The sequence below is a fragment of the Vipera berus genome (assembly GCF_964194415.1).
Source record: "Vipera berus genome assembly, chromosome: 1".
Lineage (NCBI taxonomy): Eukaryota > Metazoa > Chordata > Lepidosauria > Squamata > Viperidae > Vipera > Vipera berus.
Window position 1 is genome coordinate 268160136 of NC_138202.1, and position 25746 is coordinate 268185881.

At 37.3% G+C, this 25746-nt stretch overlaps 1 protein-coding gene across 1 annotated transcript in view; it reads left to right on the plus strand.

Moving 5' to 3' along the window:
* The window catches only part of PEX7 (peroxisomal biogenesis factor 7), a 61955-nt gene that overhangs the window by 33684 nt on the left and 2525 nt on the right, over window positions 1-25746 (plus strand). The window contains exon 9 of the mRNA XM_081313827.1: window positions 10494-10593. Within this exon, the coding sequence (XP_081169953.1) occupies window positions 10494-10593 (100 nt within the window). The remainder of the gene's footprint in view (window positions 1-10493; window positions 10594-25746) is intronic.

A 25746-nucleotide genomic window follows, 5' to 3' on the forward strand; every position in this document is an offset into this window, starting at 1 on the left:
TATGCAATTTTCTTGAATTTCTATCTTCTAAGACCACATATCATATGCAGATGATAGAACTTTAAAGGGAATGTGGTAATATAAATATTGTTTGAAGTCAGTGAGCATACAGAGAATATGCAGTGGGTGGGCTGAATGTGTTCTCATATTACTAATGAACAGTGCTTCTCTAGATGGAGGCTTATAACTGGTGAGTATGGTAAGTCAGTGATTTGATACTTACAATTCACACAAAAACTACTTGGATTTTTGAATGAAGGCTACAGTGTAGTCCAATTTCTAGCTTTCTATAACAAAAAATTATGTTTGCAGAGGCATTCTTAATTAGGTAGTCTGATACCTGTGGATGCCAAAGTCACTGCAGACACTTTTTTTGCCAAGCTTCTTCTATCATTGAACAATTAAGAAATCTTTTTAATTGAAAAAAATAATAAGTTGGACAGTTTATAAAGCAAAATATCAGGTCTAAGCATTACCTTTATTTACCAGAAAGATAAGCAACAAATGCTTATCCTTAGAAAATAAAAATTGTTGTTGTCAATAGCTTGATGTTTTGCTTGCAAACATGTCCAGATAAGCTGTAGAAATAGAAAACAGACAGTAAAAGAGGATACCCTTATTCACCAAAGCAGTAATTTTCGGAACAATCTTGCTTTTCCAACAGCAACAATATAATGCAAGCGCTACAATATGCTCTCAAGATTTCATATTAGTCCCCTTACTGTCATTCCTTCCCCCCTAAGTGTATTCTAAACATAAACTCGCCATCTTTTAACCTGGCACTCAAATTATATAAACAGGAATTTTTCTCATATCCAGTCAGTATGATCATTGCTCATGGCTACTAGAAGTAATAGGAACTATAATTCAATCCATCTGAAGATCACACAGTTGTGTGGACATATGTTTGCTACTTAAACTGCCTTCAAATGAAGCCTAGGAAGAAAATTATATTTATTATGCTATAGGCATAATGTTATTATTGTACTTAGTATTATACTTGCAAAATTGCTAACTAAAAATGTGTGTATTTTCCATTTAAATAATAATGAGTGAGAGGATAATATTGGCCATCTGCCATGACAAATGCTCTTTATAACTGTTTTTCTAAGGATTTTGGAATCAGTAAGATTATTTTTCACAAATGGAATAGTTTTTATTATAACATTATGCCATTTGTTATTGTAAAACTGTTTTATGAACCTTGATCTGTTTCTTCTGGTTTTTGGAAGATAAGCTTTGTGTTCCAGCATTAACAAAATCAACTAATTAGATATCTCTGTAAGCTTTTTAAAAAACAAAACAGACCTGATTTTTTTCCTCTGGATAGAATTCTATTATTGATAAGCTGCAGCAATTCAACAAAAACAGTTTATAACATACATACATACATACATACATACATACATACATACATACATACATACATCTATATATATAGTAGTCCCCCGTCTGCATTTCAGAATGCTTTTATTAGTTTGTTCATTTTCGTTAAAAACATTACTTAAGTAGAAGTACTTTTTTATTTTTTAAAAGCTACTTCTTATAAAGTTCCGCATTCTTCTGCTTTGATCAGACCCCCATCTGAAGTATTGTGTCTGGTTCTGAACATCATATTTTAAGGATTTGGGAAGCTTAGGAGACTGAGTTGAGATATGATATTTGAAATGATGTCCCATGAAAGAAGGCCAAGACTTGTTCGCTGTCATTTGGAGATCAGGACAATGAATAGAGTAAAGTTTCAGGAAGACAAAGTGCAACTGAGCATTTTGTAATAGTAGGAGATGTTTGACAGTAGAGCCAATTTCCCAGTGATATGGTGGTCTCCCTTTTATTGGATGAGTTCCAACAGCAGCCAGCCAGCCATCTGTTAGGGATGCTTTAATTCGTATTCCTGCATTGAGCAGGGGATGGAGTCAATGTTATCCCTTCTTATTTTGTTACGTATGTTTATACCTATTTAAAATATCTATTGCTCAAAAGGAGATAGTGGTAATGACGGATAACGTATGTATGTTTTGAAATCCAGAAAATGTTCTTGGAGCGCATGTTCATCATTAGAGTTAGCAAAATAGAGAATTCTTTTGAGAAATATTTATTTGTTCCAAATAATCATAAAGCACCTTCTAATTTGCTGTGTAGGGCAGCCCATTCTGCCAAGATGTTTTCTTAGAAGATATGTAACAACCTTCAAAAATTTTGTAAACCTACTTCATAACTTTCCCATCCAAATGCCCTATAATTATGTTGAAACCTGTTCTAAGGGTGACTTGGTTAGTGCTTTGTTGTCTGGATAGGCCTTAGTTTAGTTCTCTATTTATAACCTGAACCAAATATTACATTAACAGGCTATAGTAAAAGTAGGTATGTTACGTAACAGTCATGCAGGATCATGACAACTAGAAATTCCCCGTCAATTTAAGTAATCTTTTAGGCAAGGTGATCTTGCCTAAAAGATTACTTAAATTGATGGGGAATTTCTATTTGTCATGATCCTGCATAGCTGTTATGTAATTCTTCTCATGTAACTTATTCTTCTGAATTATTTTAAAAATGTGCATCCTATTAAGTTTCTATTTTGATGTGCCTTATATAGAGACTTCCTGAGTTTTAAATGTTTACTTTGCCTTTTCAGTTCAGTATCCTAGGGACAGTTTAGAGTAAATTATAACCACAAAAACAGGAAATAATAAAGCAATGTACAAGAATTTCAATAAATAAGTTTGACAACTTATCAAATTACAGGCATGATCAACATACCGTAACTAACCAAATAACCTATGTAACCTTAAAAGGTTTTACAACAAGAAATCTCCAATTTTTGCTTTTAAAGACAGATGCCGAGACCTTGCTTAGAAAAGTAGCGCATCATGAGATTAAAAAATACCATGGAATGAACTGCCTCAGAGAATATCTAGTTTGATAGTGACATTTCATGAGTTATAGCTTACTGGAAGTTCTTGGTAGATATCCAGAGACCACCCAATCAAAGCTTTAGACATGGCCTAATCCAATTTATAGTTCAGATTTCAAACATAATTTTAAATCCACCCACCCCCAAATAGACTTCATTAGCAAAAAACCCCAAATAGATGGGTATTCTTTTTCTTACCATAATAGGATGAAGTAAACTGAGTCTTATGAGATCATGCAATTCAACCCATTTTACAGAAAGTTTTGTAGAAAATTGGGCTACTTTAATATTTGTAGTTTTGGGGGTTTTTTGTAGAAATGTACTTGGAAACATAATGAAATTTGTAGCAATAGAAGCCTCACAGAAATTATACTTTGCTGCCTTTGTTGATTTAACTTTACTTATGGATTGATCTTCTGTTGGTAATGCTTGTGCTAAAAAAAGGAAAGCAAAATGTGTATGATGATGATGATGATGATGATGATGATGGTGATCAGGCTAAAAAATGCCAAATCCAGTCTGAACATCTTGGCTGCTGGCTGACTGGGCAATGAATAACAACAACAACAAAATTATTATTATTATTATTATTATTATTATTATTATTATTATTATTATTATTATTATTATTATTATTATTATTATATAATAATAATAATAATAATAATAATAATAATAATAATAATAATAATAATAATAATAATAATAATAATAATAATAATAGAGCTGTAAGGGATCTTGGAGGTCTTCTAGTCCAACCCCCTGCTCAGGCAGTAAAGCCTATACCATTTCATACAAATGGTCATCCAGTCGTCCAAAACTTCCAGTGTTGGAGCACTCACAACTCCTGGAGGCAGGTTGTTCCACTGATTAATTGTTCTATCTGTCAGGAAATTTCTCCTTAGTTCTAGGTTGCTTCTCTCCTTGGTTAGTTTCCCTCCGTTGCTTCTTGTCCTGCTCTCAGGTGCTTTGGAGAATAGCTTGACTCTCTCTTCTTTGTGGCAACCCCTGAGATATTGGAACACTGCTATCATGTCCCCCCTCATCCTTCTCTTCATTAAACTAGACATACCCAATTCCAAATAGGAAATTTAACCCAACGTTAAATGGGAGTTCTGAATTATTAGTAGTGCATCTTCCAAGCTCATTCATGTACCTAGGCTCTTGCTATTTAAATAAATAAGTAAATAAATAGATTTCACCTGCTTTAGATTTTATTAACTAGATGACAGCATTATACAGATGTATCTGTAGAAGGACCTCAATCTGATACTGATTTAATGAAACAGCAATTTGAACTCCTGGAACTTACCTTTTCTCATTCATCCCTTCAGTGCATCAACAGAGAGATTTTATTTAAGAAGGAAGATACTGCCAGCAACCTTTTTTTTCTGTTCTGCATGCCAAGTTCTGTTCTGTGTATACAGTTAGATCTGCAGTTTTTCTCTTCCAGTGTGCTGATCAGGCAGTATACTTTATACGAATTACTTCATTTTATTTTTATTTTATTTATTTCTCACATAATCTGGCATCACATACAAGCAGGCACTGAGGCAGGCTGTCCACAATTGTTGTGATAAAGATTCTAGAGTATGAGTAATCATTGCAGAGTTTGATCTAATCCTCTCAACCTGGAAACACTTTGGTAGGAACTTCTGACACAAATGGAGTAGTAACCTAGTGGTTAAGATTAGAAACCAGGAGACTGTGAGTTCTACTCACACCTTGGGCATGAAAAATTGGCTGGGTGACTTTGGGCCTGTCACACACACTCTCTCAGCCCAACTCACCTCACGGCATTGTTTAGTGTGGGGAAAATATAGGTACTCCTCGACTTACAACAGTTCATTTAGTGACCGTTCAAAGTTACAACAGCACTGAAAAAAGTAATTTATGACAATTTTTCACAATTATGACCATTGCAGCATCCCCATGGTCACATGATCAAAATTTGGACACTTAGTAACTTGTTCATATTAATAGCAGTTGTAGTGTCCCAGGGTCGTGTGATCAATTTTTGCAACCTTCTGACAAACAAAGTCAATGGGGAAGTCAGATTCACTTGACAACCATGTTACTAACTTAACAACCACAGTGATTCACCTAACAAATAGGGCAATAAAGGTCACAAAATGGGCCAAATTCACTTAACAAATGTCTCACTTAGCAACATAAATTTTGGATTCAAGTGTCATAAGTTGAGGACTACCTATAGGAGAAGAAAGGAATATAATATATATGTGCCACCTTGAGTTATTTATAAAAATAATAAATGCAAGATTAAAAACAATATGTGTGTGTGTTGCATACAGAGGAATTCCCATTGGGTTATGTTGGGTTTATTCTCTTTCAATAAGTGTCTAAGTTATATTTAAACACTACTTCATTAGTAATGTACTGTTATATTGCTAAATAAATTATAAATCACTGTTAATAATAATTACAGTATTTAAATGCATATAGAGGTATTTTTTTCCAGTGGTGGAAAAAATTTCTTGATGATTCCTGTGTTTGTTCCAGTTATGATTTGGATGGGTCCCTACGTGCTATATTTTGATTCCCAGATGCTAAGTATTTTCTGTTATCATTTTAAGGCTGAACCTGTGACACTGAAAGTACCACTTTAGTAGGTGCCACATAAATCGGCAATGAATATGTTTAAATGCTGTATTTTTGATATTTGATACCAAAATTTACTTTGCAATCCTATTGGCCTGAAAGGCTAAATTTTACTATAATAATTTAAAATAACTTTATACCTTAGATGGGCACCTTCTAGTTTAGATAGGCACCTTCTAAGAAAACATAGGTCTCTGGTGGGCTCTTAAATAAGGGAAGTTTTCAAGAAAAATACGTTGAGATTCTGTGATTTGCAGTTGGGATTTTTCCATTTATATATTGTCATAATAAGTCTCTGTCACTCAAGTAAATGGAGCTCTGATTTATAGGTGACTAAAAGTGAGAAAGGATTTAGTTGTAGAGTGACCTCAAAAAAGCGAAGGTTACAAATACATAAAAGGCTGCTTCATGGATGCATTCGTGCAATTCTGCAATATAGGGAGGCTTACACCCAAGAAATTTTCTCAATTCAAATACTGATTGTCCCAATGTAAAGGGATTCCATTTCCAGACTAAATCAGGAGGAATGTATGTTTGAATTTATCCAAACTTTGCAATCCATTACTCCTGTGTAATTGAAATTTCAAGGATTTTCACACCACTTGTACACAGCCTATCTGACGTAACTTGATTCAAAAATTCAAAAAATTCAACAGTGTGCCTTTTTCCCAATTGAAGGTTATAAACAGGCAAAGAGACACAGGAGAGTTTTAGCAGTATATAGACTAGACAACCTGTGACTCGTTAGGTTGTTTCAAAGATATTTCCTTACCTAAACAGAGAGACAAAGCTGGGCAAAAAAGCAGTGAGAATGGGAGTTATTCCCAACTTCTTGCCAGCTTCCTCATTAACTTTCCTTATGAAAAGCTGGCAGGCAGTGTTGGAAATGACGATCATGTGACAGTCATGGCATTAAAGCACCCACAATTTTGCCAAATTTCATTCCCATGGGAATAATAAATCTTGTATTTTGGATGCATTCTTTAAGTTTGCCCTTTTGAGGTATGTTGATTAAAAATTTGTTGCCCTATGATGCACCATTTTGCCAAATTGAAGACTACAAACAGCGGACTTAGTATGTAGATAGATGAAAAGCGAAGCTCTAAATATATCTTTTTTGTAGGAAAAGTATTCTGCAGATACGGATCATTTTGTTTCCTTTCTGTACCCTTTTTCAGCTCTACTTTTTATGAAATACGGTTACAAAAATTGCAGTTTTGATACTGTATTTCTTTAGTAACCCATAATATTTAAATATATTCTTAGCTTTTAACAATTTTCATTTTTCCAGTCAAATAAATTTTCTGGTTTAAGGAATGTTAAAGGAAATCAACTTAGTAAGTAAATGCTTAGTGAAGCATGTAAAAATCAAATGTGCTTCTTTCAATGTAAAAACATAATGAGTAACACATAATTTGCCATTTATTAATGGATTCCTCAACCACTACCTGCACTCTACATAATAATAGCTTATAAGTAGTAATAGTTGTTATATTTCTTCCAAAAAAGAAAAATCAAATTATTACTCACTGAAATACTGTAGATTTAATATTTGAACACTGTTTTCTAATGTCCATCTCTCCTCCTGTTTGCTATATCCCAACAATGTTTGGTGTTATTCTTGACCATGATGACCCCCTTCTCTTTCCACCTGGCATAATTTTGCCAAAAAAAATTTTTTTAACCACAAAGTTGTATTTAGAGATTCTCATCTCAGAACAATTTAGAATCCTTGCCAAGATTCTAAAGACAGGGATGGGCAAGATCTGTTATAGTGGCTAATGTATTTCTCTGATGCCAGATAGATCCAATGTGTCCTCTCATCTGAAACCATAGCAGCTCACTTTGTGACTTTCAGCCCAACCTTCCTCACAGTGTTGTGAAGAAACATAGGAGGATGGAGCACTATGTCTATGCGTTTAGTTCTTGAAGAAAGACCACAAGTTCAAGTACTGCCTTAGTCATGAAAGCCATCTAAGAAATCTTGGGCCAGTCACTCTCTCTAAGCTCAATTCCCCTCACAGGGTTGTTATGACAACTATAGGAGGACGAAGATGTGTTGGATATGTTTACTGCCTTGAATTATTTGTAAAAATAATAAAGGCAGGATGTAAACGAACTAACAAATAAAATTGAGATATAGATATTTGTATGTGATGTTTGTGTACTAGAGAAGGGACACGTAAAATGAATACAAATATCCAGGCTTTCATTCATGAACCTTAAAGTTGTTGCTTCTTTAAAAGCTACATGATGAATCAATTCCTTGCTGCTAGATGGGACAGTGAGTGAGGGGTTCTCGGCTGCCTGGGAAATGATTACAGAATATTGAAAATAAAAGATAATGTGACTTCAGCAGCAACCAGTAGTACTGAATTAGCCACAGCTTTCTCAAATGTCATACATTTTGGAGTCATGGGATTCAGATTCTGTACACATTCTATAAGGTAGCCCATTTGAGGTACCTACATTCAAAAATTGTGGTCCTAGAATGCACCATTTCACCCAAGTAAAGATCATGAAACAAGAGTCTTAGTATTACGTAGATGTTGTATATAAATAGCAAAACTATCTTCCTTGTCAGAATATTTAGCAAACTATACTACAAAACATTCATAGGTAAATGAAAAGAGGCTGTTGACCTTCATTTGCTTCTCTTTGAAAATTAGCTTATTGGGAAACTATAAATTTCTTCTGCTCTCTAGTATTCGGAGTCTCTAAAGAGGGCTGTTGCCATAGCACATCCATTGTGTGGCCATCACTCTAGCCAGGTAATTTGTGGAAAATTTAATCAAGTTGGCTTAAACAAACTTAATTGCGTGGCCTCTAGTGTTTGCTGTACACTTGAGTTGTTCCTATGTCGAATTTTATGTAGTTGAATGGTTTTTACTCCTCCTTGATAACCGTTTCAGTAGCAAAACCTGCAGCACATGAATAGCATAACACATCACTCTGTAGTCATGACACCTATACAGGAAAGGGTACAAAGGGGCCCAAGGAGGGGTTGAAGTGAGAGTGTAAAGATAGTGGTAGTGGAAATATATTTACAGTGTATGACTGGGTAAAGTCAAGAGAAAGATGTTATCCCAACAGAAATAATTGAAAATTATTTTTAATACAAGCTAGTTTTTAAGTTACTGCAGTAATGACTTTTTGTATTGTATAAATATTTCAAAGCAAGCATGTTCAAAAAATGTAATACACGTAGTCCTCATGGCCACCAAGTGAGCTCAAAATTTCTGTTGTCAAGTGAGACGTTTGTTAAGTGAGTTTTGCCTCATTTTATGACCTTGCTTGCCACAGTTGTTAAGTGAATCACTGCAGTTGTGAAGTTAGGAACACGGTTGTTAAGTGAATCTGGCTTTTCCATTGACTCTGCTAATCAGAAGTCAGAAAAGGTGATCACATGACTCTGGGAGACTGCAGCCGTCATAAGTATGAGTCGGTTGGCAAGCATCTGAATTGTAATCATGTGACCATGCTGCAATGATCATAAGTGTGAAGAATGGAAAGTCACCGTTTTCAGTGCCATTATAACTTTGAACGGTCATTAAACGAACTGTTATAAGTCGAGGACTACCTGTGCTACAGTTAAAATACAGCTTTGTATTTTAGCTTTCAGCAAACAAAATTCTTTAAGACTGAAGAATTTTCTTAAAAAGGTGTGGGAATGCATAGTTAGATTGGACCTTCCATATCCTAAGGTAGAACAAAGAGGTCCCTGCAGACCGTTTCTCCTGAAGCTTCTCTGCCCATTTCTCTCTGATGGAAGATACAGTTTGCCTTCAAGCATTCCCTAAATTAGGTGTCTTTGTTTAGTTGTTTCTTTATTGCAGTTGTCATAGTGTGGCAGATAGGGCAAAATGTCTGTAATGTCACTACTAGTCTAAACATAAATACTCCTCTCCTTCCGTCAGCTTTAGCTTGTAGGAGATTTAAGTTCTCCTGTTTTAATATAGCTGCTTAGCAAATAGCCAAAATTGGTCATTTCAGTATGAAAACAAAATCTGCAAGTTGTTTTGATAATGGAACATGAATTTGTAATCTTCAGAACCTAGGAAGTTTTTCATTTGGATTCTATTCATCTGACATACCAGTTTGGCTATCTTGAGAGAGTTTTTGCAGAAAATTTACTTGTTTGTGCAAGTAAATGTATAGAATAACGCATTGAAGCATGTGGAAGCAGGAAAAAGAATATTGGAAAAGGTTGCTTTTTGAAATTTCAGTGTTAAGGAATCAAATGCACATTACACTAAGTCATCATGTGTTCGATTGCTTTTTTGGCTTTGCAAGATCAGTGAATTCCTCAAGGGATAACTCATGCTACGGCATCTCTTATATATTGTCAGCTAGCCAGTGTTGGGGCCACACAAGCTATCTAATGCACTGATAGTCATATAGATTCCTCTGCTGCCTTAAATTACTGAAATAATTTAACACCTTTGACAGAATATGGGGAAGAGCCAAATTCAATGTTCCAGTTTAATTCTTGACATCTCTAGAGGAGGAGGGGGAGAGGAAAAAAGAAAACTTGGGCAATGAAATATTTTTACCCTGAGAGACAAGCTCTCAGTAAAAGCTATCTGTACCAGTGGACTGATGGTCTGACAACAAAAATGTTTCCCCCCCCCAAGGATAACACATATAAATTGTTACAGTATATGTAAATTGTTTATGCAATAAACAATCTTCACGTTGTTGTTTTGCAGATTTTCCCAAAGGAAGATAATTAGGCCAGCTTTTTTGACCAAAATTTCCATACTGAACTGAAGAAAATGCTTCCTTAATGAATTTCTTAATGAAATGCTCATTTATGCAGATGAAGCAAGAGACCTGTGGCAATAGGATTAATTATGTTTATAAAGTAGATGGGTTTGGTTTTTAAAAGCATCTGGCAGCTTCAAGCATGCCATCAGTGGCCTTTCAATTACCATAATTGTATTCTTGTTTCCTTCTATAGATTTTGGGATTTCTCCAAGCCTGACCCTCTGCTTGAAACTGTGGAGCATCATACGGAGTTTACTTGTGGCCTAGATTTAAGTTTGCATGATTCGGGTCAGGTAAGAAAATAAGTCATTTTTTATGTGAATGTAAACCCAGCTGAACTCCGGATTATGCATAGCTTCTTTTTTGAAACCTGCAAATTTATGTAAGAATATGCAAAAATAAAACAATCGAATCAATCAGCAACAAATTCCTTCAGTCATCTGTCAGTCAGCAATCCATGTGGCCTTAAAGATTTTAATTCATTCAGCATCAATTGTATATCCTTGTGGAGCCAACTGAGCTAAAAAAATTACTTGAATAATTCTGTCTTTTCTTTTTGATTGCTACTTTTTTGTCATCTTCACTGAGTGCTGAAGTATTTTTTTTCCTTTTATAGAAGAAGAATTTTACTTTTATTTAATTCCTTTCTTTCTTTTCTTCAAGATCCAAAAGTCTTGTCATTCTTAGCATCCTTTATTAATTTCAGTTGATTCTAAATGTTGGTTTTTCTGATACTATTTCTACAATCCAGACTATTGTATGTAATCTTTTTTAGTGGTTTATGTCTCTTTCCAATTCCTCTACATGTCCTTTGTGACTTTCAGATTTTCACTAAGCTTTTCTCATTAGAGTTGTTTTGAGTGATGTTTTTCATACAGTAAAACTAAAGTTACCAAATGATTTTGGTACATGGACAAGATTTCTGTCCTGATGTTTCCACAAAATAATAAATCTATTTGGTATCACAAATAGTCTAAATTTACTTAAATTTATTATCAGCTTACATATTGGTAGATAGAAAAATGTTAGTTACAAATTTTGCATTGATTTAATGTCATTTGCGTGCATATTTACTGAGGTGACAAAAATGATATAAGTTAACACAAATAGCATTAATTCATATGTGGTAGAATCAGACAAGCCAATCTCCAAATGGTTTGTTACACTGAGGTTTTGCTGTAATATCTCTTTTTTAAGAAATTTCCATCTTTAGTGGGCTCACTTCTCCATCAGCTTCTATTATCAATGTATTTTACTCAACTATTGTTCTGAGTTAATTAAATATGATTTCTTTAAATAAAGTAATCTACTTACCGTAGTTTCCGGCGTATAAGACTACTTTTTAACCCATGAAAATCTCAAAAGTCAGGGGTCGTCTTATACGCCGGGTGCTGAAAATTTAGGGACAGGGCTGGCTGGAAAACCTGGAGCGGATCTCCCATTTAGTCTGCGCAGGGAAAGCGGGACCAATTGGAGAAGAAGCTGCAGTCTGTGATTTTTTACAGGCTGGGGTCTGGGCGTCTTTCCTTCTAAAGTTGAAGAGCAGGCGCAGTCTATCCCAACTTGAAAGGCAGGTGGGGAAGGCAGCAGCCAGAGCAGCGCTTAGCTCTAAGGACACATTTGACTCAGGAACTGGGCGGGCTGGCTAGAAAACCTGGAGCGGATCTCCCATTTGGTCTTTTTTTTTTAAATCCCATTTATATCCTGCCCTTCTCCGAAGACTCAGGGTGGCTTACAATTTAAAGCACAAATCAATGTGCTTAGCAATAGCCTTCATTCTGTGTATATGCCTGTTTATTAGGGCTTTCACACACACCCCAAGCAGCATTATTACAAAGTCAGCTTATTGCCCCCAACAATCTGGGTCCTCATTTTACCTACCTTGGAAGGATGGAAAGCTGAGTCAACCTTGAGCCTGGTGGGATGCGAACCTGCACTAATTGCAGGCAGCTGGTTTTACTTAAGGCTCTGCGCAGGGAAAGCTTTAGAGTGAATTAGGAAAAGTGAAAAAGTGAATTAGGAAAATAGGGAACGGTTGCTGGAATTGGGTATGTGTAGTTTAACGAAGAGAAGGGTGAGGGGTGACATGATAGCAGTGTTCCAATATCTCAGGGGTTGCCACAAAGAAGAGGGAGCCAAGCTATTCTCCAAAGCACCTGAAAGCAGGACAAGAAGCAATGGATGCAAACTAGTCAAGGAGAGAAGCAACCTAGAACTAAGGAGAAACTTCCTGACAGTTAGAACAATTAACCAGTGGAACAACCTGCCTCCAGAAGTGGTGATTGCTCCAACACTGGAATTTTTTAAGAAGAGACTGGCCAGCCATTTGTCTGAAATGGTATAGGGTTTCCTGCCTTAGCAGGGGGTTGGACTAGATGACCTCCAAGGTCCCCTCCAACTTTATTATTATTATTATTATTATTATTATTATTATTATTATTATTATAGTTTAATCCACTTGCACTGTTTTATGTTTACATGTTTGATGACAAACAGCCTTATGTTTATAAGTGACAGTTTTCCTACTAAGCACCTGCATGTCATAAGCATTTGAAGGGTAGTCTTATACGGCGAGTATAGCCCAAACCCTATAATTTAACAGGAAATGTAGGGGGTCGTCTTATACGCCCAGTCGTCTTATACGCCGGAAAATACGGTAATTGTAGTAATTGTAATTGTAATATTTAATATCAAAGTTCTGTCCAACATTATAGGATCACTTTCTCCCAGTATTCTTAGTTTTTTCATTTCCTCAATTAAATCTTCTCTGTTAGTTATTCTCAAATCAAGTGAAGCTGACCTTTCCTTCTAGCATTCCTTGAAGAAGAAAAAATTGACAAGGCAGATCAGGAACTTCTAGAAGGAATATACTTAGCAGAATTTGTATCCAAACTTATGTACATTTAAAATTGTGCAAGCAAAAATGTCTACTGTAATTATTGCTGCTTACTTTGAAGAGATAATTTCTTATAGAATGTTAAAATTTGATCAATATCTAATGGTTTTAACTCATTAAATTCTACTCTGAAAGACAACGCACTGCTCCCATGTTTTCTTTGATAATTAAATGTACCCATTTAGTTTTTCAGCCTTTCTGGAATTTTTTTTGTAATTTGCTTTTGAAAAACATTGTCCAAGTCTTCTTCTTGGTTCGGTTGTCAGATAGTTTTAAGGTAACAGGTTGCATTTGTGATCGAGGCAACAAACAAGTTAACTAAAAAAAAGTTATAAATAAAAGTCTGCAGAACGTACATATTTTAGGAGCTGTGCCATCACCAGGTGAAAAGCACATAAGAATCATTCGCTTATGAAGCTAAATAAACATATTTCTGCTGTTCTTATATTCAGATCTGCCCATTGAATTCTCTTGTTTTCATAAGAATGGGTGCTATAAAAAATGGTCCATTAAGAATATTTAAACACTGGGTTGGATTCATTTGTAACCTGGCTCTTTCTGCCCTCCCCCCCCCCCCAAGAAGAACCCATCCCCACAAAAGCTTCTCCTAAGATCAGAGGTATTTGCCAATTGGCATTGATCATGATTCATGAGTGAATGGAGCCCTCAAGTGTTCAGCTGCTTGTCTCCTTCCCCTTCATACACTTGTGCCAGAGCCTGTGCCATTCAGCAGCATATTCTGGTCCTTCAGCTTAAATTGGCAGAAAAATGAGCTGCTGTCCTTCTAATTACGAAGCCGTTTGTTTGAATTCAGCCCACACTTACCTGCTAATATATTTTTTAAAGAATATGTTGACTGACGTATGCATATTTTTTAACTGTGTTCTCAGAAAATAGCATTTGTCTCTTGACTTGTTTTATGGAACAGATGTAATATCAGTTCCATGAATCATTGTACCTTGAAAGAAATGCAAAAATTTTATCAGATTATGTTCGCTGCAGTTTATATAAGAGGAAAAAATGAAGTCACATTCTATTTATTGTGCCATTAATGCAAACATTCTTGAGGCTGTAGTAAAATAATAGGATCAGCAAAATGAAAAATACTGAGTCTCCTATATTTCAAGTGTGTCACACACACACACACCCCTGCAAAATATAAGTAAATTACATTAAACACACTATCAGTAGAGATCGGATTAGGAAATAATGGGTTTTACAATATTTGTTTTTGATAATCCCTTCAATTAATCTCTACTAAATTTACAAATCTGCATGCTGTTCATAAGTAGGTATTAATATCAAGCAATAATTTAGAAGAAGGGTTGACACCCTTTCAATGGTTAAGGGATGAATATTAATGGGAATGTCATTTGAAAGTAGATAAGGAAATGAGGGCTTATATGTAGGTATTTTGCTCTTAAAAATAGAATTATAATTGGTGGCAAGTTAGATGAATAAACTTCATAAAACCATGCTGTCGATATTTAGTAATGCACTGTTTTGGGAGTTCTTTAAAACAGAAGTTGTGGCTAGTTCACAGTCTCACTTCTTTTTTTAAAAAAATGCATGGTAAACAGCTAGGCCACATAATGTAGTTAATATCAATATATTCTACCAAGCTGATTGCACTAATTATCTCAATAAAATTTAATTGTGCATAGTTCTGCACATACTCTTTATGTTTGGAAAAGATCAGTCTCTTTTTAAATTTCTCCTCCATTTTAAATTTTATTCAGATTTAGCACTTCTGTGTTTGAATATTTCAAGGCTTGGTTTCCCCCCCCCCCCCGCCCTTTCCCCCAATGTCTTCTATGTTGATCAAATATATAGATTTTTAAAAATTCACACATTTGTTGAAAACATATATGAGGCAGTATACTTTCTCATTAAAAATAAGGCCAGTAGCATATTTTAAAATCATATTTGGGAGGTACAGTTCTACTGAGATTTTTTTTCCCCTTACAAACATTTTGCTACCACTGAAGCATCATTTGAAGTTCTATACGGCATAATTTTAGTCATCTAAATCGGATGGTTGAAGAGTTACAGCTCTTGCTTTAATGCCAAATTCATTTCTTTACTTGATTGAATATATTAATTTGAAGATATAAAGAAGTGAGGAAGTATTGCTCAAGGCACAAAGGTCCTGAGATTAGGCTATTTTGGGTCTGCTTGAGTAATAAGCCTAGTAGATAGTTCAACTCGAATGTGAAGAAAGAAATGACAGTCTGAGGTTCCTTTCTCTATTTCTATGCCTAGTTATCATCATGTCTTCCACACTACCAGTGCTAGGCTCACATATGTAAATGAAAGCTTTCTGCTGAGCAAGAATTTTTCTGCAGCTCTTGTCTGCCTGAAAACAGGATTTAGGTACTTTGAATAGGGAGAAATAACATTGTGAAAGTTCTTTGAAGTACGAATTATAGTTCAGTTTTCTTAATTATAATGTTGCCATTTCTTAAAAGGAAAACATAATAAGGGGTTTTTTTTCTTAAGCACTGAAGGGTGAGATACTTACAAATACCGTATACATATGTTGCCGTTTGCAAATCGTATTGTTGAAAAGCTTCTTTGAGATTAAAACCTAAGTTACAAGGTAGATTCTTTGCAATGCAATTCTTTTCCTGTGCCAATTATTGGTCTTAGTAGAGCAGAACTGCAGTCCTAACTGGTGAGTTACCTACACAGTATTTCATGCTTCAGCCTTGCTTGAAAGATCATTTTGAGATGAGCCTGTGTTGGCGAAGCTGAAATTAAACTGATTGTATTTGTGAACTGAAAATCAAGAGCTTTCAGAATACATGAACGATGTAGAACTTTTTAATAACAATGTAAAGCCTTTTAATAGATTTTAGTACCTTTTAACTTTGTGTCTTTCTAAAGGAGATGAGCTTTTACCAAAATGTGGACTTTTGAAGTGGGAGGGAAGGTGGTTTTGTATTTGCAGAATAAGGTCAGCCATTGTTTAAAGGGAACAGATTGTATTCAAAAGAGGAAACTTATTCTGCTTCCATTAGGGGATTTTAGAAATATAGAGGGGAAGCACAAACATGAAGCACCTCCTATCTATACTTTTATCTATCCTTCTCAACTTTGTGAACTTTAAGATGTGCAGACTTCAACTCCCAGAATTCCTCCAGTCAGCCACTTTAAAGTTCACAAATTTAAGAAACACTGTTGCATCTTATACCCCATCCTCATCTTGGTTTTTTTTCTTATTTCTTTTTCCTTCCTTTCCCAGTGTAGCTGTCCCTTAGTCACACATGTCCCACAAGAATGCCTATTCACAATTTAATAGATATAAAGAAATATAATGAGTTTAGGACATGTTTATAGATGCTAAAAAATCATGGCATCCGGCCCTCTCAATTCCTGGCAAATAGATGGGGAAGAAATGGAGGTAGTGACAGATTTTATTTTCCTGGGCTCCAAGATCACTGCAGATGGGGACTGCAGCCAAGAAATTAAAAGACGCTTGCTCCTAGGGAGGAAAGTCATGGCAAATCTAGACAGCACACTAAAAAACAGAGACCATCACCCTGCCAACAAAAATGCGTATAGTCAAGGCTATGGTCTTCCCAGTTGCAATGTATGGCTGTGAAAGTTGGACCATAAGAAAGGCCGAGCACCAAAGAATCGAGGCCTTTGAACTATGGTGCTGGAGAAGACTCCTGCGAGTCCCTTGGACTGCAAGGCAATCAAACCGGTCAGTCCTAGAGGAGATCAACCCTGACTGCTCTTTAGAAGGCCAGATCCTGAAGTTGAAACTCAAATACTTTGGCTACCTAATGAGAAGGAAGGACTCACTGGAGAAGAGCCTAATGCTGGGAAAGATTGAGGGCAATAGAAGAAGGGGACGAGAGAGAATGAGGTGGCTGGATGGAGTCACTGAAGCAGTAGGCATGAGCCTAAATGGACTCCAGAAGATGGTAGAGGACAGGAAGGCCTGGAGGAACGTTGTCCATGGGGTCGCGATGGGTGGGACACAACTTCACAGCTAACAACAACAACAATAGATGCTAAACTTTTTTCCATTGGAAAAAATGAATAAATATCAACCAACATCTAACAGATTTTTATTTTCTCCTTTTTCAGCCCCAAAGTTGGTCATTTCTACTATTTGAAATGGCTTGACCAAGAAAGTAAAACTATAAGTTAATTAATGAATGGGGTATCTATTAGGGAACTAAACTGGGTAATGGAAACTAGACTTAATAATTAACAAAAACTGAAGAATTTTCATCATAATGAAAGCTGAACATAGGAGAGTAATCTTTGTCAGCCTGCATATTTACCTAGTTCATATTCCTTGTTTTTGGAAGGAGGGAAGGGAAGCTTAATTTATGTGTTGCAAACAAATCTGCCAGATGGTTGCCATAACCCAGTAATAGAGGTATATATGATGCTCTGCCATGGAACATTCTGACCCTGAAATAGATTGTTCTGATTTTGGTTGTTGAAAATATTTTGGAAGTGGTCCATCTTTGAAGTGTGTTGGCTCTTTTCTTCTGAGCTTTCTCAGAATGGCATATTTCAGGATTTAACCATTTAACCATTTAACCATTTCTGGGAAACTCAATGACCTGTTCTGTGATTGGAACTCCCTGTTCCAAAGGTTGAAGGTTTTGTGACAAAGCGTACTGTAATAGTAGTAGTAGTAGTAGTAATAGTAGTGGTAGTAGTAGTAGTAGTAGTAATGTCTAGCCTTGAAGTGAGCAACCAGTCTTCTGCTTTGTACAGCTCTAGCAACTTTCTTTTAAGCAAGACTATTAGAAGTTTTTACTGGTAGGTTTTTATTACATTGTCTTATTTGATGGGGTGGGAAATTTTTCCAGGAAATGTACAAAGGTGTTATCTATTTCATTAGTTGTAGTTCTTATTATTTTGTTTCATACTCAAGGATGCAAAAGATGAAAAAAAAGAGAGGGGAATTACTCTGAAAATATGTAATACTCATTTTTAGCACCTTGCTGCTTTTGTTCAGTGAGTGATGTGAGTCTCTTCACCATTTTTAGCCTTGGGGAAGCTTTTGTTTATTTTATATGAAGAGGCAATTTGAGAAAGAAACTTATAAAGTCAAAATGGTATCACTCATGCATGTTGTTCAACTATTAGCAGTCTTGGAGAAAATCTCTCATATTCTCTCTCTCTCTCTCTCTCTCTCTCTCTCACACACACACACACACACACACAGAGAGAGAGAGAGAGAGAGAGAGAGAGAGAGAGAGAGAGAGAGAGAGACGCTCACAGTAAGAGGTGGGCCAAAAAACAGTGAACATAATGAGTATGGATCCAATGCCAGCTTATACAAAAAGATGAATTACATGTATTGCAAGAATAGCCAACTAAACCCCTTTATAGCTTAACATTTTACTCCAGTTATGTTGGGTATATTTCAGTTGCAATTCTATTTATCTGCAGGACATATAGACTGCTCTACTCTGAAGAATGTACAGATCCCCAAATCTTAATGTGGTTTAAAACAAATATATAAAAACCAAAATGTAACTATAATTTAAAATATATGTCTATGGACATACTTCGCAATTGTCTTAGACAAACCATAACTGAAGAAAGTTGGAGATGTAATTTTGCCACTTTGCCCAATAATATTAAATCTACTTAAATTGGCCTCATTTATAGGCTGCATTTGCACTATGGCACATGTGGAAAAATATACTAAACAGCCCTTGAAGCAAAACAAAAGCAATTTATAGAATCACAATATGTGAGAAGATATCTATGAAAAGCTCTGCAAAACTTAGCTAGTGGTGTATAATTTAACATGTTCCTGTGTTACCTAATTAAAAAAACAGAAATAAAATAGATTTATGATAGCCATATCATAAGTGCCTCAGTTAAAAAGTCCCTGATGCATTGTAATTATGCAATGCAAAGTCAATTAATTTATAATAATTTGTGAAGCAAACCACAACTTCTGAAACATTTTGGTTGTTGTTAGCTGCGAAGTCGAGTCCGACCCATCGCGACCCTATGGACAATGTTCCTCCAGGCCTTCCTGTCCTCTACCATCTTCTGGAGTCCATTTAAGCTCATGCCTACTGCTTCAGTGACTCCATCCAGCCACCTCATTCTCTGTCGTCCCCTTCTTCTATTGCCCTCAATCTTTCCCAGCATTAGGCTCTTCTCCAGTGAGTCCTTCCTTCTCATTAGGTGGCCAAAGTATTTGAGTTTTAGCTTTAGGATCTGGCCTTCTAAAGAGCACTCAGGGTTGATCTCCTCTAAGACTGACCAGTTTGATCGCCTTGCAGTCCAAGGGACTCGCAGGACTCTTCTCCAGCACCATTGTTCAAAGGCCTCAATTCTTGGGCGCTCAGCTTTTTTTATGGTCCAACTTTCACTGCCATACATTGCAACTGGGAAGACCATAGCCTTGACTATACGCACTTTTGTTGACAGGGTGATTTCTCTGCTTTTTAGTGTGCTGTCTAGATTTGCCATGGCTTTCCTCCCGAGGAGCAAGCGTCTTTTAATTTCTTGGCTACAGTCCCCATCTGCAGTGATCTCGGAGCCCAGGAAAATAAAATCTGTCACTACCTCCATTTCTTCCCCATCTACATGCCAGGAATTGAGAGGGCCGGATGCCATGATCTTGGTTTTCTTAATGTTAAGTTTCAACCCAAGTTTTGCACTCTCCTTCTTCACCTGCAACAAGAGGCTCTTTAGTTCTTCTTCACTTTCTGCCATTAGAGTGGTATCATCTGCATATTTATTTGTTTTATTTATTTTTGGGACTTATATGCCGCCCTATCTCCCGAAGGACTCAGGGCGGCTAACAACAATAAAAACAACAATACAAAAGTTAAAAGAGATTAAATAAACAGCCCCAAAATAAATTAACTAAACAATTTAAAAATTAAAACATTTTAAAAACCCGTCATCAATCCAGGTCAGCCTGATGAAAAAGGAAAGTTTTGAGGTCGTGGCGAAAGGACCGGAGATCTGGGGCCATCCGGAGCTCAAGGGGGAGTTGGTTCCACAGGGCTGGTGCTCCCACAGAGAAGGTCCTCCCCCTGGGGGTCGCCAGCCGACATTGTCTAGCCGACGGCACCCTGAGGAGGCCCTCTCTGTGTGAGCGCAGTGGGCGATGGGAAGTCGTCCCCGGCAGCAGACGGTCCTGCAAATATCCCAGGCCTAGGCCATGTAGGGCTTTAAAGGTAAGTACCAGCACCTTAAATCTCACCCGGAAGACAACCGGCAACCAATGCAGCTCACACAGGAGGGGTGTAATATGGGAGTATCGGGATGTTCCCATCACAACCCGCGCGGCTGCATTCTGCACCAGCTGGAGCCTCCGGGTGGTCTTCAAGGGCAGCCCCATGTAGAGAGCATTGCAGTAATCTATCCAAGAGGTAACGAGTGCATGAGTGACCGTACGTAGGGCATCTCAGTCCAGATAGGGGCGCAACTGGCGCACCAGGCGAACCTGGGCAAATGCCCCCCTGGCCACAACTCCAATATGGTCTTCAAAACTGAGTCGTGAGTCCAGGAGGACGCCTAAATTGCGTGCCCTATCAACGGGAGGTAACACCTCTCCTCCCATAACCAAAGATGGAATCTCTTGGACAAATTGAGATGCCAGTACATTAAGCCACTCAGTCTTGGCCGGGTTGAGCTGGAGCCTGTTCTTCCCCATCCAAATGCGTACCGCTTCCAGGCAACGGGACATCACATCGAGGGCATCGTTGGGTTGGTTCGGGGTGGAGATAAAAAGCTGGGTATCATCAGCATATTGATGATACCTCACCCCGAAACCATGGATGATCTCACCCAGCGGCTTCATATAGATGTTGAACAGGAGGGGCGAGAGGACCGACCCCTGAGGCACCCCACAATTAAGGGTGTTATATCTTAGGTTGTTGATATTTCTTCCGGCAATCTTAATTCCAACTTTTGATTCATCTAGCCCTGCCTTTCTCATGTTGTGCTCTGCAAGTTAAATAGGCAGGGCGACAGTATACAGCCTTGCCGGACTCCTTTCCCAATTTTGAACCAATCAGTGGTTCTGTGTCCAGTTCTCACTGTTGCTTCTTGGCCCGCATATAGGTTTCTCAAGAAACAAATAAGATGGTCTGGTACGCCCATCTCTTTAAGAACTTGCCACAGTTTGTTATGATCCACACAATCAAAGGCTTTAGCATAGTCAATGAAGCAGAAGTAGATGTTTTTCTGGAACTCTCTAGCTTTCTCCATGATCCAGCGTATGTTGGCAATTTGATTTCTAGTTCCTCTGCCTCTTCGAAATCCTGCCTGTACTTCTGGTAGTTCTCAATCCACATACTGCTGGAGTCTAGCTTGTAGGATTTTAAGCATAACTTTACTAGCATGAGAAATGAGTGCAATGGTGCGATAGTTTGAACATTCTTTGGCACTGCCTTTCTTTGGAATTGGAATGTAAACTGATCTTTTCCAATCCTGTGGCCACTGATGAGTTTTCCAAATTTGCTGGCAAATTGAGTGTAGCACTTTTACTGCATCGTCTTTTACGATTTTGAATAGCTCAGCTGGAATACTGTCACTTCCACTGGCTTTGTTGTTGCTCAGCTTTTCTAAGGCCCACTTCACTTCACATTCTAGGATGTCTGGCTCGAGGTCAGTGACCACCTCATTGTGATTATCAGGGACATTAAGCTCATTCATGTATAGTTTTTCTGTGTAATTTTGCCACCTCTTCTTAATCTCTTCTGCCTCTGTTAGGTCCCTGCCATTTTGGTCCTTTATCATGCCCATTTTTGCATGAAACGTTCCTTTCATCTGAGCGTCCTTTCGGCTTTGGCCCAGTCACTTCATTCTTTCTGGCGCTACTAGTACTAGCCCTCTGCTCTTCCCCAGTAACATATTGGACGCCTTCCGACCTGAGGGGCTCATCTTCCAGCGTCATATTGTTTTGTCTTTTGGAACTGTCCATAGGGTTTTCATGGCAAAAATACTGGAGTGGGTTGCCATTTCCTTCTCCAGTGGATCACCTTTTGTCAGAACTCTGCTATGATCTTTCCGTCTTGGGTGGCCCTGCACGGCATAGCTCATAGCTTCATTGAATTACACAAGCCCCTTCGCCACGACAAGGCAGTAATCCATGAAGGGGTCTGAAACATTAGCAATCTATTAATCAGTTGTTTTATCCTTTTCACAGCTGATTAGTAATTGTACATTCTGGATGCTATTTAGAAGTTCACGTAGTTAAGTCATATAATGGTTTAATTCAGGGGTAGGCAACTGTGCTGACTCAGGAATTCTGGGAGTTGAAGTCCATGAGTCATAAAATAGCCGAGGTTGCCTTCCCCTGGTTTAATTGCTCTTTTCACTGAAACTGCCTGCCTTCTAATCAGTTCCTTCTTACCTGCTGAAGGGCTTGAAGGCTGGTTTGTAGATAAAGTAGGTTATAGAGTAATGGTGTTGAATAGTTAGCGGTTCAGGGTATGGAAGGGGATCCAATCTTTCCATTAGTTCATTGGATGAGCCAGAAAAACACATTAAGAAGTATGTTGGTTTCTTTTATTTGTTTGGACATACCACAGTGGACTTAACCACTGTGTTTTGTTGTTCTGAGTTTATTATATTTGTAAACCTGCTGAACCATCCTTGCTCTCAGGTAAACGTTCCTTACTATAGAAGTATTAACACTGCCAGCTAAAGTTAGTCACGAATAAGTTCCATCAAAATGAAACAAGTTAGACGTAACTAATTTAAAACTCAAGGACTGGGGAGGAGTAAAATCATGACTGACAGTCCTAAGACAGGAATCTGAAACAGCCCAGAACCCTCAAGCCATACTTCAAGTAATCTAATTTATTCTACCCAGACAGAGAAAAGTAGCTAAAGACTACACAGCAGAAAATAGTGCATGATCATATTTTATGGCTGACGAACCAGAAGCATATGTTTGTATAGCTCTGATTTTCCTCAAGTATTTTTCAGAATGAAGGGAGGTTTTTCCAAAGTCTAATGGTTCTGCTTCTGCTTTCATTCTCCAATTCACTATCTGAAGTGGAAGTTATAAGACTGTATTTGTCTCACATGGAAAAGGGAATATGTGTTTATCAAATACGTTAGATCCAGGTAGCTTTGCTAATATAACGATAAACGTTAAGTTTCAATTAGGACACATGATAACATAATTTAAATTAAATTGTCTATTCATGTTTAAAGATGATGAGTGGGATCCAGGTTTCGTGCTATGTGGGTAACGTAAAAGCTTTTAAGGGATCTTTCAAATCAATCTTTTATGAGAGCCATTTTGGTACAGTGGTTAAGGCATCAGGCAGGAAACTAGGAAACCGTGAGTACTGGCCCAAAGATGCTTTTTCTTTTTCTTGGTGTGTTCCTTCTTTGTGGATTTTGGGGAGTCCATATAGGCATGTCAACTGGACAAGAAGGTCCAGTTGCTTGTGAAAAAGAAAAAGCATCTTTGGGATAGCTAATCTGGATGACTGAGAATCTTCATAGACATGAGTACTGGCCATGCCTTGGGCACAAAGCCAGCTGGGTGAGTTTGGGTCTCTCACTTTCTCTCAGCCCGAGGAAGGAGGCCGTTGGCAAACCTCTTCAGAAAAATTGTCTCTAGCCTCTGAAGACTGGACACAGTTGAACAGAAAAAAGTGATCTTGTAGGGATTGGTTGATGATCAGATTTCAAGAGTTCACAGAATACTAAGATAATTTATCAAAGCAATTTATCTTTTATTTGCTATTTTTTTCCTAGTTACATTTCTATTTTTTTCATGTGCTATCGGTAACAAATCTAGACTGCATTAAAGCAAAAGGTTTTCATCAGCCAACCTTTTGTCAATTGTGTTTGCTTTTCCTAAGATTGGTTGAAATAATGATTGCTGTACTTAATATTCAGAAATTGCTATGTGATGCTAATTAAGACAATCTCAGGTGGAAATTCCCCCGGGATTTTGCAGATGGTATTTTGTTTATTGTTTCCTCTTGGCGGTGGAGTGTTTGTTTTGTGAACTCTAAATACATTGTGTACAGACAGGTGTAGTCTACTGTGAATGATCATTATAGAGCTATCAGTTGATCAGGGAAAAGAAACCATGAATAGAAAGCAGGAGAGGCTGCATCACACAGTTATTTAAGTATTAATATTGAACCTTTTTTCCTCAGCAAACTGCAACTAATTGAAGTCCAGTGAAAATAAAGTCTTTTGTACGTTTGAAAAATGTAAATAAAATGGGAAGTTAGTTTGGGTTTAGAATAATATAATGCATAGTTAAAAATTATTACAGGTTTTGTTAATGTTGAATTAAAATGTTGAAACACCTTTTGACGCATATAGATCCATTTGTAGTTAAGTTATAATTAACTTGGACTTCCGGTGGCGACGCGACGCTGAAGACAGCCATTTCTAGGCTGTCCGCTCCGCGGCTTTGTAGAACCGCCGAAACCAGCGCCGATCAGCTGTTTCGGCGGTTCGGAAGCCCCCTCCTCGGGAGAAGGGGAGGGGGTGAGTACCCAGGTAGGGGTTGAGCTCTCCGGGGCCGCCTGAGCTTAAAGTTCGGGCGGCTGAAGGATTGAGCCCCCCCGAAGCCTGGGTTTGCTCCGGGCTGCGCAGCGTTTCTGCTCCGTGTTTTTGGGGGCAGAACAAAGCGTTAGCAACCACCCCTGCCAGCAGAAAGGATTCTGGAGTGCGAAGACGCAGGCAGAGCGATACAGGAGATCAAGGTGAAAGTGGATTTCTGTTCTTTAGCTCAACGGATTTTATAGACTCTGAAAGTGAAAGTGCGTAGCAAGTAAAAGTGGGGGAAGATGGCTAAATCTTCCAAAGTTCTCAGGAGTGCGGGGGCTTCCCCGGTGCAACAGTCTTCGTTGCAAGCTTTATTACCTCCTGCACCTGCTCCAGCACTATCACACTGAGCTAGAGTGTGATAGACTTAATAGTTCATTGTTGTTAGCATATGGTTGTTTATGACTGCTTTTATTTTTATACCTTGTATTTAGCTCTGGGAAGTCGGGGATGGGGAGGGGGGAAGGGGAGGGGGGAGGGCTAGGAAGGGTTGGGTAGGGGGTGGGGGGAGGGGTTGTTAAAGATAAAATGTATTGAAAAACTTTTCAATAAAAAAAGTTATAATTAACGATCAAACTACAAGGTGTTTTTTTAAAAAAAATCTTAATTTATACGCTCATTCTTATGTTGTTATATATCTATATGCCTTTTTATGCTGTTATTATATTCTAATGCTTTGCTACAGAAGCTTAATTGCACTACCAGATTTAATGTGTATTGTGCTCTTTTTAAGCAGTATTTTTTTTCCTGAAACTAATTTTAATTTACTTTGGAATAAATTAATATATATTGTGAGCTTACATTTATTTTTATTTATTTTAAAATATTATTAAATACATTTACAAATTGTTAAAAGTTTACTGATACTAATAAAAATGATTAAATCTTCATCACTATGTACTATAAAGTAGTAAAATCAATTTCTGGAAAATCTTCTTTAGTATTCAATATGTCTCACCTAAGTAAACTTAAATTTTTTACCTGTTTTGGACCAGTTGATTTTGTATTTTTAGTT